Source organism: Tetrao urogallus, assembly GCF_951394365.1.
Source record: "Tetrao urogallus genome assembly, chromosome: 11".
Taxonomy (NCBI): Eukaryota; Metazoa; Chordata; class Aves; order Galliformes; family Phasianidae; genus Tetrao; species Tetrao urogallus.
Window position 1 is genome coordinate 19,463,443 of NC_136824.1, and position 19,591 is coordinate 19,483,033.

The following is a 19,591-nucleotide window of genomic DNA, read 5'->3' on the forward strand; positions in this document are numbered from 1 at the left end:
GACAAAAGTCACTGCCAACAGAGGTTGGTGGTAAGTTCTGTATTTCTCAGACCAAACATGGAAACAAGGGACAGGATAGCCGCAGTGAGCGACACAAAAGGAACAGGCACCCCTCCCTGGACAGGAGGAAGTGCATGCCTCCACGCATGATAAAAGATATCACAAGCGGACTGTGAATGATTAGCTAAGCATCACTGCTGTGGGGAAAATTAAATAAAATACAAATTGACGGGAGGACCCAAAGCGTGATACCCTTTAAGCATGAACAAGGAAGTGAGCAGCTGAGGATTGAAGAAACCATAAGTGTAAGCTATGCAAATAGCCACCAGTTTAGGAGATTTCATATTAACTGAATTATGGAATTGATGGAGAAGGCAGAGTGAGTGGTGGCACGTAGGCACAGGGACAGACGAATGTCCTGACTCAGAACAGAATGATGCAAAACCTGATAACCTGCAACCACAAAGTCTCCCAGAGCCTTGAAGCAGTGAGATAAAACTACCCAAGGTCTTGATTATGACCTTATGGCTGAGATGTTGTCACGGAAATCCCTTTCTCCAGGATGGAGGACAAGTATTTTCACGCTTTTTTAAAAGACTTCTTTTTTGAAATGCTGTCAAAGATACTGGTGGATCTGAACAAGTGTTTTAGCATTTTCTGCTCTGGTTAGACAGAAATAGAATTGTTAGGCTGAAATGTGCAGGAAGCTTCAGAGAAATCCTGTTGAGCATGACTGCACTTCCCAGGGAAACATGGAGACCTCTTCTGGGGTAAATAATAAGGGAAATGAAAGAAACTGCATTGAGTGTAAAACTGCTTGAGTTGAAATGGTCCAGAGGGGTGTTTCAGAACTTGCAAAGAAGAAAAATGCATGCTGAGATTGCCTGATGGAAGTAAACTGATTTACGGTCGTGTCAGCAAGGCACCTATCCTCTCATCTACTAAGGGAACAACAACCCTGATCATCGACTTGTTAGGTAAACACATTTTTGTTGAGCTGATGTGAAGCTGCTCTGGCAATACAGACTGTTTTGCACTATAAACTGACGATTATGACATGACCTTCATAGTACTGCTACTGCCATGCTTGAGGGAAATGCATACCTTTCGTGGTCAGAAGTCGTCGATGCCTACCAGCTTTCAAAAAAAAAAAAAAAAAGAAACAAAAAAAGAAACAACCAAGTCCTCAGCAGTTTTAATTTGGAGCTTTCTTTGGCTGGTGGTCAAAAGAGTTTGCCAGGTAGCACAGAAGGGCAAACAACAAGAAACAGACCACGACATGAGCTTCAAAGCTTCTTTTAAACCAGGATCTCAGAGGAACTTCATAGCAGCTGGCCAAGACCTTGTGATATTTAAGGATTAGACCCACACTGGACATCAAGTACTGTCAGGGAAAATACAGATGGAAAACATGAAGTGGAATAAGAAGAAAAGCTGAAAAGAGGAGAGGAAATTGAAGCTGGAGTGCTGACAGCCATGGCAGGGAGGGGTGGAAGAGCTGAAGGGACCGGTTCTGCTTCAACAAAAAGCTGTTTGTCTGCACCAGTGCTGCCAAGGAACTGCCTTCCTTCACATCCTGCAATGGGGCAGGGAGCAGAAGATGTCCAGCCACGTGGCTGTGCTGGCAAAGGGCATCGCTGCACCTTGAGAAGAGCCAGCACCACCAGTTCCTGCTGGAAGAACAAACTTTCAGTCTGCTGGGTTATTCAAAGCACAGCTTAGGCTGCATGGGAATCATTAGCATCCCCAGACGTGCTTAATTCTGGGCAACTCTGCTTACTCAGGGTTTTCCTTGAAAATCAGTGGGTAGGATCACAGAATCTCCAAAGTTGGAAAATATCTCCAAGATCATCCAGGCCAGCTGTCCACCTACCACCCGTATTTCCCCACTAACCCACGTCCTTCAGTACAACATCTAAACATTTCTTGAACACACCACGGCCTGTCCTGGAGCATAGCTTGAAGGCTGGCTGCAACATGCCCCAAAAAGGAGCCACAAGCAGGTGCCTCCAGCAAACAGGAACATTTAGGAGGAGCCAGCCACTCACTGTGTTTCTGCAGTTTGCGGAAGTGTAAACACTGGGGCTTCATCAAGGGAGGTGTAGTGCTGTATAAACACTGAGTAACGCGTCCTGTCACAGCTTCCCTTGCACATGCTCCTTCCCCTGCCCTTGTAACCACAGGTCAGCTCCACTAATTCCACCCTGCCTCTGACAAACATCACTGGGAACAAGAGATACAGCTGGCCCCGATGCGGAAACGTGTCAGCCCTCGCTTGCCTGCAAGGTAAAAAAAAAAGGAAAGGAAGTTCAGAGGTACTGCCATTCATGCAAGCAAACAAATGCAGCAGGAAGAAGTAACAACATGAGCAGTTGAGGCTATTTTTAAATGGTTCTGGCACCGCTGCACAACATATCCCGAGTGGTTTGTTTTGTTTTTCAAAGGCAGAGTTTTTAAATGCAGCCCAAGTTTGAAAACTCTCACCTTCGGGCTGCTCGAGGAACACCGGGGTGAACGATCTGGAGATCGCAGCCTGCAAACGATGTCACACAGAACGCTCCCCGCCTCCTCCAGGGCCTGAAATCTCGAGCTTCTCCCCGCAGCCCATCGCCCCGCGGGGAAACGGCGCGCAGACGCCGTGTGGCCGCAAGGCCCCAGGCCTGCCGCCCGCTGCCCGCACCGCGCGGGAGACGGCGCCGCGTTTACGCCGCGCTGAGCGAAGAGCGGGGACGGGGCCCGGAAAGAGGACGGGCCCGCAGCCCCCAGCCGGCCGTCCCCGACTCCGCGGCACCGCGAGGCCGGAGCGGGGCTGCCCGGAGCTGGGCCAGGCCGCGGCGGGGCCAGGGGGAGCGGGGCGGCGCCGGGCCGGTCGGGGGCAGAGGGCGGCCCCGCGGCGGGGGGAGGCTCCGCCGTCGGCCCTTGGACCCGAGAGCCGAGCCGAGCCATGGCGGCGCCGGGGCAGAACCTGGCCGTGGTAGTGCACCGAGCCGGGGACCTGCGGCTGGTACGGGCCGGGGGGAGCGGGGAGAACGGGAGGCAGACGGGAGAGCCGCGCCGCCGGCGGGGATCGCCCAGAAAAAGCGTTCCCGGAAAGCGGCGGGTGCGGCCGGCCAGTCGCTTAACGGCTGGGACGGAGCGCGGAGAGGAGCCGGCCGGGCCACGTGCGTCTGTCGGCGTGCCGCCGCAGGTGCCGGCTTTCGAGCGGCGCTTCAAACCCGGCCGTGCCGGCCTCGCGCCAGGCGGCTGTCCGCGCTAACGGGACCGGCGGGAGAGCCGGCATCTCGGGCGGGCGTCGGACCTGCGGGATGTGCCGGGCTGCGATCGCGGCGGCGGTGCGGGCCGTTCCCGCGGGGCGCCGAAGGCCGAGCGGCGCTCACCTTGTGGCGCCTCCTGCGCGGCTCCCCTCCAGCTCGGCCCCGGGGCGGCCATCGCCACGAGCCCTGGCTGCCGCCCCACGGGAACGGCCCCGGTGAGGAGCAGGCCGCTCCCTCCGGTTCAGAAGCACGTTCCCGGGTCCTGTCGTTCAGAAAAAGCGCACGAGGCTCGGGACAGCGGGTGCCGGCTCATCCCGTTTGTGTCGCCGGTCTCTAATCCCACAGGCCGAAAGGGACCGGGGGGTCCTGGTGGATGGCAGCTGGATGGAAGCCAGCGCTGTGCCCTCACAGCCCAGGAAGCCAACTCTGTCTTGGCTGCATCTGAAGCAGCACAGCCAGCAGGGCGAGCGGATCTGCCCCTCTGCTGTGTGCTGTCAGACCTCACCTGAGTGCCACATCCAGATGGGGAGTCCTCAGCACAAGAGAGAGATGGGGCTGTTGGAGAGCAACAGAAATGCTCCAAGGGGTGGAACACCTCCATACAATGACAGGCTGAGAGCTGGGGCTGTGCAGCATGGAGAAGGGTAGGCTGCAAGGTGACCTGATAGTGGCCTTCAGTACCTAAAGGGGCTGTCGGGAAGAAAGGGACAGACTCTTTAGCAGAGTCTGTTGTGATAGGATGGGGGGAAATGGTTTCAAACTGCAAGAGAGGAGATGTAGGTTGGATGTAAAGAGAAAGTGTTTTACAGTAAGGATAATGAGGTGCTGGAACAGGTTGCCCCATGTAGGAGGTGGTGCATGCTCTGTCCCAGCAGATATTCAAGGTCAGGCTGGACGGGGCTCTGAGTCCCTGATCTGGCTGTTCATTGCAGGTGGGTTGGGCTTCTGTATTTCTTTGCCCCAGTGGTCTCGTTGCAGTGCCCCACTGGTCTCATTAAGAGTTTGAGCAGGAAACTCTGATCTTTTGTGTGCATTATTGATGGGTGAAGTTAGGTGAGGTAATTCCCATGATAACCACAACCGTATGAACCTGTCTGCCATAGGGAGAGTCACTGTGAATTCAGATTCTATGTTACGTGAGAATTTATTGGCATATTTTTGTTAATTCTTCTTCAAATCTTGTACAGTAAGAACAGCCTCCCATTTTCTGCCACTTTGAGGTAAACTGGTTTGTATCCTTCCTCTCTTAATATATCTTCTTTCACAGAAGAAAATGCTGCATTTGCTTCACAGCCTCAGTCAGACCTATTGCTGTCTCTGGACTTCAGCAGTGGACAGAACATTCGTCTAGAAATGTGGAGTCTTGGATCATTATGTTTTTAACAAATCAGGCTGGAGGATTAGTTTTCCATTAAAGCATTTGTCATTTGACACAGCTGTTACTGAAAAGAAAAAGAAAAAAAAAAGGTGTTTTTCTTTGGACTGAGGAATCCCACCTACACAGTTTCAGCTGAAAGTTGGCTTTGTTTTTATCTGTAGCCATTGACTAGAGACTGCCTGATCCCTTTGGGATAGCTGAGGCAGTCCGTACCTCTGATGTGTTACCAGACTGCATTTCTTACATCAGGCCTTATGTCTAGATCAACTTCTTTAAGAACAGATGTTCTGTACTGTGTCCTTGGTGGGACAGAGCTGCTTCCCTCCCAAAATAAGTGCCTTGCATTGACAGTTTCAGTCAATGGACTTACACCACACTTCGCATTGCACTGTGACACTGGTTATTTGGTAGGTATTTCTTTTAAGAAAGCTGTGCTGTGGGAGATGTGTGCCTGGGTCAACTTCTATCCTGCTTGCCTTTGCCTCGCCCCACTGCATGTCCCCCAGCTCCCAGTTGTGATGCAGTACCCCTGTAATCAGCCTACGGGTTTGCGGCCAGGTTTGTGTACAGATGAGCTTCAGGATTTCCATATCTGTTTTTGCACTCATTAAATTTCATTTTGCTGCTGGAATTTTCTAGAAAATTTCCTTTTCTAAATTGAATTTGGAGATCTTTCATTGCTAACTAGATACTGAAGGCACTCTTGCAAAAAGATACAGCCAGAGGTAAGCACTGCAAGGGGCAAACACCAGCTGTGGGCTCACTGGTCTCTGATGTCCATCAGATGTTTCCTAGTAGCTGCTGTATTGAAACAGGAGCTCTGGGAACAGGAGGTCTGCTCAGAGGACTCATGCCCAGTCTTGGCCTGTGGGCAAAGGGCTCTGGTGCATGAACGTTTGAGCAGCAGAGAGCAAGGTTAGCACAGACACCTTTGGTGAGGACTTCCTTAGAAGTGTGATTCTAGGGGTGGGCTTTAGGTGAATTTCTTATTGTTAATAGGAAAACAAATGTAACCTTCTCCCCTTTACTTTCTGAACACTGAGAAGAAATCTATGGCAGATCTTTAGAGGTGGGACATTCGTGTGCCCTTGACCCCAAACCTCAGAGATGTTTGGAAGCACAGTGTGCAGTGGAGCAACATTGCATCATTCCATCTCAATGTTGTAAGACCCAACAGAGTTTGTCTTTTGGAGTATCTGGGGGAGATCGGTGAAGGCAGAAAGCTTGCAGACCATTTGGGAGGAAGGATGGCCTGTGGCCAACAGCCAGCACCCTGTGATGACTTTCAGAAGCCTGCACTTATTAGTCATAGCATAAAGAGGAGTTCATGCCAATTCCGAGAAGAGGATGTGACTTCAAACATGGTTTACAGTGGCATTTACAAGTGATTTATACATTTAGTTATTGCTCTGTAGTAAGAATATTTTCTTTATAGTATGATCATAGAATCATAAAATCCTTGGCATTGGAAGGGACCTTTAACGGTCATCTGGTCCAACTCCCTAAGGTGAACAGGGACATCCACAGCTCCATCCCTTGCTCAGAGCCCTGTCTTGCGTGACCTTGAGTGTCTCCAGGGCATGCTCCACATCTCTGGGCAACAAGCACCTGAGTCCCTCTTGTCTTTTTCTGTTTGTTCACAGGAAGACCGTCCGATCCCAGAACCGGGTCCCAATGGTAGGTCTGGAGAGGGCTGGTTCTGCCTGCCTCCTTTGCTGCTCTGTTTTCTTTTCTCATTCTCTTTTGTCACTCCATGATACTACAAATACTGTGTGTATGCTATGCAGCTGAGAAAGTACAAAATAATCTAAAAAAAGAATCTGCAGCTGAAATGGATAATGCTGTGTTTCCCTTTGAGAAGAAGAGCTGGAGCAGTCACAGAAGTATCCGAGTATCTGGCGCTTTTTTGCATCCTATTTCATGTATTTCACGTTACACTGCCATTGGGACAGGCCAGAAGGTCTTAGCAAAGGGCTGAATAGTAACAGGCTGGGTGTATGGGCTCATGGGAATTTGATTCACTGCTCTCCCCAGGGCTGAAATTATACCTTAGGCAGAAGGAGAAATTAAATGTTCTTGCTCTTCTGTGTTTGCTCCAGGAGTCGGCATGCCCCTCTTAGCTTGTATTAGCTTTCATTGACAGGGATCTCGCCCTCTTTTAAGCTTTCCTGAAATGAAAATCCTTGTGTAGTTTTGCATTTCAGCACGTCTCGTGAATGTGCCATCTGTCCCTAACGAGGGTTCTGGCGCATTTATTTAATTCCAATAAATCTGAATATTTCAGAGCTGGTTTGACTGTGGTCATGGGACACGGAGACAATGATTGTGTCTCTTCCAGTGACAGAGAAGGTAAGTTTTTCTGCATGGAACCTTTCGTCCCTTTCTGGCAGAGGTCCTCCTGCGGATGCATTCTGTTGGGATCTGTGGTTCTGACGTTCACTACTGGCAGCATGGTCGAATTGGAGATTTTGTCGTGAAGGACCCCATGGTGTTGGGGCACGAAGCTTCCGGGACCGTCGTCAAAGTGGGAGCAGGAGTGACACATCTGAAACCAGGTGATCAGAATGGAGTCTGTCCATTGAGTTTTTTGTTTTCCTGAGGGTGCATTGATATCAGGCTGTGCTTTTCCATTGCAGTAATGCATCTGCTTTTATGAGCTGTGGGTCACCCTCCTCTAAAAGTGCCACAGTGCTGTGTATCACCCAACTTGACTGCGGTGGTTTTCCTTAGGAAAGGTGCCTTGTGTTACCTTGATCTGCTCTGATTGTGTTTTAGTGCAGGTTATAATGCATGCTGATAAGAGGTATCTTTAGAGGAAGCTGGAGAAAGCTTCAGAAACTACACGCATTATTCTTGCCAACAACCTGTTGTTAATGTTTCTTCAATGTGTGTGTACTTGAAGGAGCAAGTGGCCTCCTGCAGTGGAGAGGGCCATTGGAGCAACTGTACGAGGTCCCATGTTGTGACCTCAGCAGTTTGCTGAAATGTCCTAGAAAATGGACCTAGCAGCAGACTTTGCCCTTTGCTGATGACTGGGAGATAAGCAGAGTGGAGAGGACAAGAGGGAGGTAGCAGGGTGCCTGGGTGATGGGATGCAGATGAAATTCAGTGCAGATGAAGGAGGAAGAGAAATTGCTGTGGGCTGCGAAATGCAGAGAAACCACATGCAGCCTGGTTATCCCCAAAACTGAAGGTAATGGGAGAATTCAGCATGTCCTGCCCCTTTCTCCCCTGGGCATTCCCTGCGTGCCGTATCACAGACATCACAGCGAGCTAGAACAGACCTTGGCTGTAATCCTTCCCTTTGTTAGTCACTGTACCTGATTAAGAGCCTTTTGGTGGAGAGCTGAGAGAAGTTAGCACCGACTGGCTTTCTCTGCCAAATAAAAGGAACTGTCTTCTGTCCCTTCTGTACTTGTAACACGGTCCCACTGTTTTTTTCCCTTAGTCCATCCTGCCTTGTAAGTATATTTAAGTCATATTTCTTTGTTCTGCAGCACGTGTCTGTCCAGCCACCCATTCTACGCTATCATTACCATCAAGCTATCTCTGAGATATCAGAGAAGATACGTCCTGCCTCAGTCCTGGTTGTCACCTCTGCATCTTGAATTACTTTCCGGCTTGATGACCAGCAGAGCTCTCCTGCTTTGTCTTAATTATTTCTTACTCTGATTGCTACAGATTTTGAATGAGATCTGATCAGTGTGGGACTGCTTAGGCTGAGGGCTGTCTTTTCACCTATTGAGGCTGAATGCAGCTGGAGAGAGGTTCATATGTGACTGAGCCTCCATCTGCTCTGGGGCTGTGCCTCTGAAACACCAGCTCTTTTCATCTAACTGTGAAGGTCTTGGTGAGGAGGCCTCTGTAGAGGAACTGTTGGGAACTTGGCTGCTGTGAGCAGCATGATCTTTTTCAGCTAACAGATGTCCCTCGTGCTTCTCCTGTGCCAGGGTTTCATGCTGTTCTGAGCTGTGTGCCCACCTTTCCCTCTGAGTAACACTCTGCTTTCACCCTGGCAGGTGATCGTGTGGCCATCGAGCCTGGTGTCCCGAGAGAAACAGATGAGTTCTGCAAAGCTGGCCGCTACAACCTGTCTCCAACCATCTTCTTCTGTGCAACACCTCCTGACGATGGGAACCTGTGCCGCTACTACAAGCACAGCGCCAGCTTCTGCTACAAGTCAGTCCTGCGCCCTCTGCAGAGGAACTTATACTCCCTGTAGGGAGGTGAAGCCTAATCACTTTTGGCCCTTTTGAGTCTCACAGTGAGCGCTCTTTACTTGAACACAACAGGTCTTGTTGCTTTCTGATCCATGAATAGCATGTAAAGGCTGGGACAGCAAGCTGCTTTGCAAAGGGTTTATCAGGCAGGTGTAGCTGTCCCCTCTGGCGCCAGACATCAACAGACGTTTCCTGCATATTTCCTACAATATCTCTGCTGTTGTACCCTGTAATTATTTCCTTTTCCCGCTTGCTCCCTGCTCTTGGAGCCTTTTCTATTGTCCTTTTATATCCTTGCCTTCTTACAACTGTGCCTGCAGGTCTTTGATTCCAGTATTATTGCTGCTTTTCAGGAAGCACCACATCAATTGCTGACACTTCGCTATGGCATTTGAAACAAAGCCACCCCAGTTACAGCAGAACAGGAAGAGAAAACGGCGTCCCTGCTAAGCTGTTTTTTTTAATGTGGCACTGAGTGGCCCCACTGAGCTGCCAGTGTTACACACCTGTTTTCATCTCCATTTGACTGCGCTCTTAATTGTGGCAGGATTGACATGTTTGCTTACAATCAAACTGTGCTTAAGTACTCCAGCAAATTACTATGCTAAAAATTGCGTTAAAAAAAAATTATACCCATGTAAGAACGTTTACACAGGAAGGAAAAAATAGGGTAAGATGCTGGTTCCTTGAGACAGGTCTCTATCTGGAGCGTTTCTTTCTCAATCTGTGTGAAGCAAGGAGTTCCCCAGAGTTGATCTTTGGTGTCTGCAGAGGCAGCATTCAGGATAAATCATTCTGAAGGAGGCATCTGAATGCTTTTACTTCTCATGATCATCCTCAGGCAGGAAGGTCCTTTCAAACTGGATCCTGAGCAGCTGCTAGCAGAATGAGACGCAGCTCTGTATGGGCCTAACTTCTTGCTGTACAGACCTACTCTCTTTGATTTTCCCTGTTTCATTAAAATAACATTTCCTGACGATAAGTTCTTGCTGGGGAGGAATTGGCTGTTTTTTTTGTATCTGTCTTATGTTAGGGAGAGGTCTGCTGTTTCCCCCAGTTTGAATATCTGGGGATGTTGCTTTGATAATTGATTTTTTTTGCTTAAACTATGAAACACAGCCTGGTTCTCCTGGGTTCAGATCAGCAGTGCCATGGCTGTGTGATGCAGAGGAGGTTCCCTGGCATGAAGTTGCTCTGTCAGCACAGATTTGGCAAGAAAAGCTGGTGGCAGAGCTCAGTGGGCATTTGCACATTTGGGCAAGTGTTGTCTGTCTTTCTGCAGGATGTGATGCCAAACTTTCAGGCATCCAAACTCTTGGAGTCAGCCCTTTGATGCCTCCTGGAGATAAGAGACAGCCATCTTACAGCTACCTTCCCACAACTGTCATTTCTGTTGCTTTTCTTCGTGGTGGCCTGGCTGAACTCTGACCTTGAGCTTCCCAATGCTGTCCCAGCACCTGCTGCGTGAGAGGCCACACTGGTGGCTTTCTGAAAGTCTAGGTTTTGTTTCTGTCAGCAGCACAGAAGGGATTCACCCTCCTTCTGCTTTTTTGTTCCAACAGTTTTGCTATCTGCCCTACACTTCTGTTTCTGTCCAAAAGGTGTTCGATACCCTCTGCACACATCTCTGCTGTCTTCAGGGACCAGTCCACTTTGTGCATCTCATCCAGGGCATGATAAGGAGACCTGCTTCTGGCTGCCTTTGCTTTATGTGGAATCCCCCTTGGCTTGTGCTAGGTAGCAAGGTGCTTCCTGAAGCATGGAGGAGCTGGACTAGATGATCTTTAAAGTTCCTTATCATCTCAAAAGATTCCATGATTCTGTGGAGCTATGTGACTTGACCTAGATGATGGGTCTGGGACTTCACTGCTGGGTCCCAGGTGTAAGGAACCTACAGGTGGTGTGGAGAAGTTTGTGTTGGGTACTTTGGCAATACAGCCCCTTGAAATGCTTTTCAGTTCCGCATTTCTCATTTGAGAATGTATTTTGCAGTGGTTAATTAGACCCATGTTTAATCTGCCAGTATCGCCTGAAGTATCGCTTTCCTCATCACTCTCATAAACATCCTTGGTTACCGTTGCCCTGTGTCTGACTCTTGCAGGCTTCCAGATAATGTCACCTTTGAAGAAGGGGCCCTTATCGAGCCACTTTCGGTGGGAATCCACGCCTGCAGAAGGGCAGGAGTCACTCTGGGAAGCAAAGTCTTTGTAAGTGGCTCAGGTATGGTAGAACATCCTCAGTCCCTGGGTTCTCTGCCAACAGTGGCACAGAGGGGGATGGGCAGGGTTCAGGCTATGCTTCTAGATTCAGATGTAAGTGTGGGTCATGGGAGAGTTCTGGCAGTGCCAGGGGGGACCTTGAGGCTGTGCTTGCCATGCTGCACTGCAGAGCTGCACTCTGAGAAGCCAGAATGCAAAGTGCAAGGCACACTGTGCCAGCCAGCTCAAGGGAGCAGAGGACTGGGGAATGTTTTCATTGCAGAGTCCCTTGTGTAGCAGTAGCTGGGCTCCAGATCTGCTCTTGCTGTGCTGAAATTGTGGCGCAGTGATCTGAGATCTGCCCACCTGGTAGCACAGACAGAGCCCAGCTCTGGGCACACTCAAATCCCACAGCTGGTGCTGACAGTTGTAAATGTATTTTTTCTGCCCTTTGTACCTAGGACCAATTGGCCTTGTTAATGTGATTATAGCCAAGGTGATGGGTGCAGCAACAGTTATAGTTACAGGTAAGTCTTTTCAGTCCTTAGAAGCATGCTTTTTTCACGTGATGCAACAAAAAATGTCTACTTCCTTGCTGTAACTTCAAGGTCACTGCTTGGACACCTCGTGCCTGTCCCTGAATGCACCAGTAGAGTGCCTTTTTGGAGGGAATCCTAATAAGTATCTTATTCTCCAGGACAGACAGGCTGGATCGCTGGGCTGAAGCCAGTGGAATGAGGTTCAACAGGACCAAGTGCCAGGTCCTGCACTTCGGCCACAGCAGCTCCAGGCAACACTACAGGCTTGGGGCAGAGTGGCTGGAAGACTGTGTAGAGGAAGCAGACCTGGGTGTTTTGGTCGGTGTTTGGCTGAACACGAGCCAGTAGTGTGCCCAGGTGGCCAAGAAGGCCAATGGCATCCTGGCTTGGTCAGAAAATGTTGCCAGCAGGAGCAGGGAAGTGATTGTCCCTCTGCACTCGGCTCTGGTGAGGCTGCACCTTGAGTGCTGCAATCAGTGTTGGGCACCTTGCTGCAAAAGAGATGCTGAGGCCCTGCAGTGTGTCCAGAGAAGGGCAACAGGGCTGTGAGGGGTTTGGTGCACAAGTGTTATGGGAGTGGCTGAGGGAGCTGGGGTGGCTCATTGTGAACAAGGAGGCTCAGGGCAGGCCTTAGCACTGTAACTACATGAAGAGAGATGTAGTGAGCTGGGGATCAGCCTCTTCTCTTGTGTAAGTAGTGATAAGACAAATGGGAACGGCCTCAAGTTGTGCCAGGGGAGATTCAGGCTGGATGTTAGGAAATACTGCTGCTCCAAAAGAGTGGTCAGGTGCTGGAATGGGCTGCCAGGAAGGTGGTGGAGTCACTGACCCTGGGGGTGTTTGAGGAATGTTTGGACACTGTGTTGAGGGACGTGGTTCAGTGAGGACTGTTGGTGATAGGTGCATGGTTGGACTGGATGATCTTGTAGGTCTTTTCCACCTTGGTGATTCTGTGATTCTATGAATATTCTCTGCCCTAATTGGAATCTATAGAGCATATAGGTTGCAACTGGTGCTTCTCTGCGAGGTTATCTGACCAGGCTAATTACACCTGCTTCCTAGCAGAGATAGATTGTGGAAGTGGGCTAGCTGCATTGCTGCAAGGGAATAAACTAGAGGCTAATGAGTGATTATTGGATCAAGCCCTAGAAGCTTCCATTGGAATTTGAGCAGGTCTCTTGAGAAGAGGCCGTTCATCTGCATTACGAGTGTTATAGTTGCAGATGTTCTTTTTGCTTCTGCTGCCTCTGTTCGCTGTTTGTTTTCTTTTTGTTTCTGTTTTGAGCTCTTCTGACCTCAGCTTTCAGGTTTTGGTTCATGTTGTGCCTTTGACTCACAGAACAAGGTGTCTTGATTATCAGATTTTCTTTTCCCTATAATGCTTATAAACATTGATTGTGTCTGCTTCTAATCATTACCTTGATGGCAGGCAAACTCAATGTATTTTATTTCCTCCTTGGTGGTTTTCTTGGAGCTTTGCTCCAAGCAAACTGTTCTCCTTCCTCTTGTAGTTCTAGATGGTGGCCTGGGCAAATTATTCTTATGGTCATTATGTGTCCAGCCACAGTGTCCCTCTACAGTCTGTCTTGCTGCTTTTCTGCTAGGGAGTGCATTTTCCACTAATTACTGTTAGTGACCAAAATGGACTTTTCAGGAACCTGCATTTCAGAAATCCTTGCCTAACTGCATCCTGGAGAAATACAATCCAACATGTTTTTGTTTGGGTCTGAAAAACCTGAGCATGGAGATCCCACCAAGCAGCAAGCAGAGGTTGCTGAAGCATTCTAGACCAAAGCCCCAGCATGGTTCTTTCAGAAGGTTGTTGCTCCATCTCCCCACTTTGGACCAGGTTCTTTTGACTTCTTGGTTACTGTTTCTCAGTCTTCAAGTTGAGAGATAAAATTATGGTTCCACCCTTTTGCTTTTCCAGAAGGATCCTTCAGTACTGGCGTGCGTCAAAAGCAAAGGCTGCTTATTGCCTTCCCCTCCCAAAATGCTCATACTGCCAAGTCAGGGGCCTTTTTTGCTCTGCTGGCCCCACCCTGCAGGGTGTGCTGAGTGGATGTAATCAATTTCAGGCCTTAGGTTTTGCTAAGTGTTGTCATCCAAGGATGATGGTTGCCGTAACAGGAAGATCAGCTTGATCTCTTGTATCACACCCTTGCTGCAGAGCTGAGCTACAGCAGAGGTTGGTGGGTGACCCGGTCCATGGGTGGGGAAGAGACTGATGAGCTGGCAGGAATTGGTGGGGCTGAGGCTGATGGGTCACCCCAGTGCCCCAGCCCTGGTTCTGCTCCTATGTGGTCTTCTCTGTAGCTCAGGGAGCTGCTGTCTGTGAACTAGAGGTCTGTACAGCATGTGCTCCAAGTGACCCCAGGGAATTCTTGTTATCCACTTTGTAGGGTGAGCGAGGTCTGAGTAACAATCCTGCCCTATAGGTATCTCCACATCCCACACCTGGGGCTGAAACACTCAGAGACACCCATGCAGGTGCCGCCTGTAGTCAAATGTTTGTGCATGACACGAGCTGAGAAAAGGGTTCTGTTTGCTGTTTTTGTCTCTGGGGATTTTGCTGTGCTTTTGGTGTCAGCTTTAGGAACCGATACCTGTGAGGTGACCGATCAACAAGGCCCTTCTGTCGTCTGCCACCAAACTCTTTGAGTTCATCTCACGTAATTTTTGTGATGTCTATGAAGAACTTTGTCTGCTCAGCACACTGAGAGCTCATTGCTTTAAATGTTTCTTTTGGAAAACTGTGCACAGATGTGTAACTCACTAACAGAGCTTTCCCCGAGCGTGGGGAGAACTCACCTCCTATGGCTGCTGTCACAGCTGGAGCCAGCGGATGTTGGAAAACTTCTGCAGGAGCTCCAGCACTGTAGCTAGAGGCTGACACTCAGCTCTACCCTTCCCAAAAGCTTATGTGCACCAGAACTCGGCTTTCCTACCAGCTATGACAGCTTACCTGATACAGAATATTGCTGCTTTTGATAACCTTCTGTCCTTAAAGACACGTAGAAGAGCATCCTTATACCCCAAGCAAGTGAAGCAGTGGTTGGATATTTCTATAAGAGTGTCTTGCCTTTTTCTGTCACTTAAAATACACTTGGTATTCACTACCTAAGGGCCATTACTTCCCTTGTGCTGTTTAAATCTCAAGTCCTGAGTGCTGGTGCCTCTGGAAACCCTGGAATTCAGTGTCAGGGAGGATGAATAACTAGACCAAGCTCAGCTCCTTTGTGAAGGTTGATCAACATAAAACATGTGAGAGCTTCAAGAACATTTCCCAGTTAAACTGGCTTATAAGAAGCTTAAGTGTGATCTGATAACTTCTGTGGGATTAGAAATGCAAGGTCGGTTACTTAGAGTGGCAGTGAGAACACTGATTATCTCTGCCTGGGAAGTGAAAATTAATTTCTGCCTGAAGGCAAGATGTGGCCCTGTCGTTCTTTAAGTGAGAATTTACTCCCAAGAGTTATGTGTGGTTCAGCCAAACTGAGGTTTAAAATCTAAATGGCTTGGTCCTGCATAGTCACAAGTACTGGACAATCCAGTGGCCTTCTGATTGGAGAACCTGCAAATCTGGCAGCTTCAGTAAATGTCTAAGAGTGATTCACACAAGCCAAGTGCTCCAAGACGTTACCAGAGGCATGTCTGACTCTGATGGTATTGCTTCTCTTGCTGCGTTCCTCTCCTGTGCAAGGACTTCCTTTGATGAGCAGATCAGGAAGCTGACGCCAGCTGCAGGAGAAGCGTGTGGTTTTCTCCTTGGGTTTTGCTCCCGTGCACTGAGGTTTGAGAGACATGCCAGGCAGAAGTGCTGCTTAGCTCTCAAAGTGCCTGAAAACTTTTGTTGTTTGAGAAGTCCCTGAATGCAGTTTGGTGCCAAATGTGATTGTACATCTGCCCAAGGTGCTCTGAGCTTTGGAAGAATAGAGGTGACTCATGTCTCCTACAGTCTCACCTTTTCGGGTTTCCAGGGTGTTGCACTGAGTTTCCAGCCTTGGCTTTTCCTCCTTTGGCAGCATTTTATGACCCTGCTCATCCTGGGTGTGCCTGCACCTGGCCGTGAGCCCTCCTGCTGCCGGCAGGGACGTGTCCATCACCTGCCCTGGCAGTAATGCCACGTTCCCTGCATGATGGGCAGGCCCTCTGGCCTCGCGTCTTTCCAGCACTGGGGCTGACTCACAGCAGCTCACATCAGAGCAGTGGACTCACCAGTCCTCTCTCCTGTTCTCTGCCTTTGATCCAGACTTCTTTCCCAATGCAGACACGCAGGCCCCTGCAGATCACTGCTTTCAGGCAAAGAGATGATTTCTACCTGGAAATCGTAGAATTGATGAGGTTGGACAAGACCTTCAAAATCACCGAGTCCAACCACACTGCCTTCTAGTTCATGTGCTTCTATCTCTTTCTTACTGCAGTTAAAAGTGTCCAGCTCCTCCTCTCTGGAGATGTCCCTGTCCTCAGTGGGGTTTGGTGTCACGTGGAAGAGAGAACACTCAGTGTCCAAATACATATCATGGACCAGAAACACCTCTAGGTTCTGTCCGTAGCAGGGTGATTGGTGGGCCATCAGGTTGCAAATCAAAGCCTCAGTATGCAAGTGCCTTTGAAAGATACCACTGGGGGTGTCAGCAATAGCCAGGCACCTTAACTAGCCCTAACCCACGGAAGGAGAAAACAGAAGAAGTGTTGGGATTTTGTCTTACTGTAGGCTTCCTTTTGCCTTTTTCTTCACAGGTTCCTTTGCTTATTCTTCATTGCCTCCCCTAAAAATGAGTGCGTTTCTTCCCTACCTCCTCTCTGAAGCCCGTGCGAATTTGAGGGAGGGGATGCAAACCCTTTCCTGGCTGCGTGCAGTGAGCCCATATTCAGGCCCCAACAACATGTGCTTCCATCAGCCTCCTTAATGGCAGTCATCTGCTCGCATCAAGGCTGGGCAACCTTTTGGCCTGGGTGGGCTGCAGAAATTCATGGGACTCATCTAGAGGTAGCTGACAGCTGGGCACCAAACAAGGTGGTTCTGCTTGTCAGATAGGGGCAGGAAGCAGGCTGCAGGCTCAGGGTCTTGCTTCCTCTCAGGTTTGTATGTTGAGCCGTTGTTGACATGTTTTGTCCCTCCACAGATTTATCTGCCTCTCGCCTGCAGGCTGCCAAGGAGATGGGGGCAGATTTCACCATTCAGATAAAGAATGAGACCCCACAGGAGGTGGCTGCCAAAGTGAAAAGTCTGCTTGGCTGCATGCCTGAGATAACTGTGGAGTGCACCGGAGTCCAGGCCTGCATCCAGGCCAGCATTTATGTGAGTACCAGTTGTCCCTGGGGTAGAGCAGTACTGATTTTTGCTTTCCCTTTCTGGGACTTGGTGGTGGATGACAGTTCTTTCAGGACCATTCCCTCAGTTTCAGCAGGCTGAGAACAGGAGAGAGATGATGTCTGTAAAACCACAAACTAGGGAAAGATTGTGCACTGAGGGATGATTAAAAGTTAGTCTTTGCAGACAACACTGAAATAATTGTCTGCTTTGATGCGAGGAGCACTTACCACACAGACTGCAGGAGCACCGGGAGACCCAGGCGTGGCGACCCAGCAGTGTCAGGGAGCCGGTAGAGCATAGAACAGCATCTTTCATTAAGTCCCAGTAAAGAGAATAATTAAGAAAATTAATTCCAGCAGGTGAAAAAAAGCGGCTGTGGAGAGGATATTTTGCTCTTGTGAACTGTGTAATAGTAGGATGTGGAGAAGACACTTCCCTGAGGTTTGCAGTGAAATTCCAGGGGAGCATCAGTCTCGTAGATGTTTTAAACGTTTTCTACTGAGATCCAAAAGTAACTCTTGTACTCCTAGTCGTTTTTCAGAATGAGATTTAGATGACAAAATCCCTCAGAGAATTTCTAAATACTGCTTTTCAAGCCTTGTTTATCACGTGTTCCACACTTAGGGTCTCCTGGAAGCATCCTGCCTCTCCCAACTCCTCCACCATGCCCCAGGCAATCCGTCACAGCCACAGAGAGCACCTTTATTTTTAGGCAGATGGCAAAATACGACATACCTGTGTGTCTTTTCTCCAGGCCACTCGTTCCGGAGGGACCCTGGTGCTGGTGGGGCTGGGCCCTGAGATGGTGACGGTGCCCATTGTGAACGCTGCGGTGCGGGAGGTGGATATCCGCGGGATATTCCGCTACTGCAGCACGTGAGTCTCACTGCTGATGGGGTCTCCGTGCCTTTCATCCCTGACATCCTTGAGAAGGCCTTTATTTGCTCTCGGCCCTTTGTGTTGGGAGATGCTAAGCAGCAGCTTTGGCCCTCCACACTGCTGTGTGAGAAGCTGGCTGCTTCTGCCTTCCTAACGTGGTCTGTTTTGAGACAAAGGATTAGGGGAATCTTAATGCGCACCCAGCCTTGCTGATGGTGCCTTTTCATCTCGTCATGGAAGGAAACCTCATCGTTGTTCTTGTTGGAGGCCTATGCTTGCAAGGATTAGCAAGAGCTGTGCTTAGTTTTTGTATTTTGCCGGAGCTGAGGGTGTACCAGTAACCCATTTGAAGGCATATGTGCTTTCTGTGTAGGACTGAACTGCACAGTGTGCAGAAAAGCAGGTCTGCAAATGTTCTGAGAGCTGTCCTGGCCCTGAAGGCAGGAGAATCTCAGCTGTCCTCTTTGGTCTTGTTCTCTGGAAGATTGTGGGCAAAAGTGCCTTGCTTGCCTGGGCTGAAGAAATTACTGTAATGAAGCCAGGTCCCTCTTTGCCCTTTCCTTGAGGCTCCAAGTTCTCACTTCCTGCTGTTTCCCTTGCAGGTGGCCTGTGGCCATTTCCTTGCTTGCATCCAAGCGGATCGACATCAAGCCCTTGGTTACGCACCGCTTCCCCCTGGAAAGGGCTCTTGAGGCATTTGAGGTCACAAAGAGGGGCGAAGGGATAAAAGTCATGCTGAAATGTGACCCCACTGACCAGAACCCCTGAGATGCTGTGGTGCCCGGCCCTCTCCCCATTGCACCGCCTGCCTGAGATGCAAAGCATGAAGCCACGAGAGGCCGATGTATGGCTGTTACATGTTTACACAGTCACCTCATGCAGGCAGTGTTTTGTAATAGAGCTAAGAAATCAAACGATAATGAGGGTGAATGGCACTGAGGGATACGTGATTTTGCACATCCCCCTGGCGATGCTCAGGGACTGTGGCAGCCTGTGGAACAAAACCTGTCTGGGGAGCATCTGAACATTCAGATTGTTCACCCCATGCTCTTCACAAACAGCAAACTGCAGGTCCTGAAAGCCCAGGGATTTTTTGGTGAAGCTGGGGTTGGAGGCTAGCTGGGACCATAGCTTCTGTGTCATCCTCCCCCCAGTAGCTCCTGGTGGGGCAGAAAGGACTGCTGCAGAGCAGGCTGGAGCGTGTTGGAAGGAAGCTGCCCTGCCTCTGGCTGGGAAAGCAGATCCTGGTCTTTACCTGGCTCCTGAGGGTGGGCTGCTGGTGGGGGGCACAGCTTGCTTTTAGCGTGGGGGGAAGCACAGCAGGGGAGCAGCATCGCTAAGATAATACCACTGTGAATGAACTGTAACTTCTCTGGGATATCAGCCCTTCCTGCTGAATTAGTGAGCCATGAAACGAGGTACTTGCCAAGGAGCAGGTTGCAGATAAAATCTAATCTTAGATTACAATTGTGTTGATTTTAATACTAGGAGATCACTCTGAGATCCATTTCTTGGGCCGGTACTGGACTTCCCACAATAAATGCTACCTTCCTGGTGTCTCTGTGTCCTCTGAGCTGTGCGGTGGATGGTTTGAAGGGGTCTGTGACTATTGGGCTGTGCTGTCCTCTGGGCTTTTGTGCTGCTGGCCCTCACCAGGCTGTGGCAGAGCTCAGTTACCCAAATGAAACTTTTCCCCAAGGTTCAGCCTCTGTGGGCACCTCCTAGACAAAGTCAGGGCAGCATTGGCACTGCAGGGTACAGGTTAGGGGGCTGTGCCTCAGGTCCTTGGCCCTCCTGTCCTCG

The 19,591-nt window shown here is 49.6% G+C and overlaps 1 protein-coding gene across 1 annotated transcript; it reads left to right on the top strand.

The window, feature by feature from the left end:
* Positions 1-2,944: 2,944 nt before the first annotated feature.
* Positions 2,945-18,556, top strand: SORD (sorbitol dehydrogenase; the record flags this gene model as incomplete). Its single annotated transcript, XM_079540918.1, has 9 exons — positions 2,945-3,004; positions 6,276-6,309; positions 7,023-7,187; positions 8,652-8,811; positions 10,954-11,072; positions 11,512-11,577; positions 16,719-16,894; positions 17,664-17,785; positions 18,391-18,556. The coding sequence occupies 9 exons, from the start codon at positions 2,945-2,947 to the stop codon at positions 18,554-18,556; spliced, it is 1,068 nt and encodes a 355-aa protein (XP_079397044.1).
* Between the last annotated feature and the right edge of the window lie 1,035 nt (positions 18,557-19,591).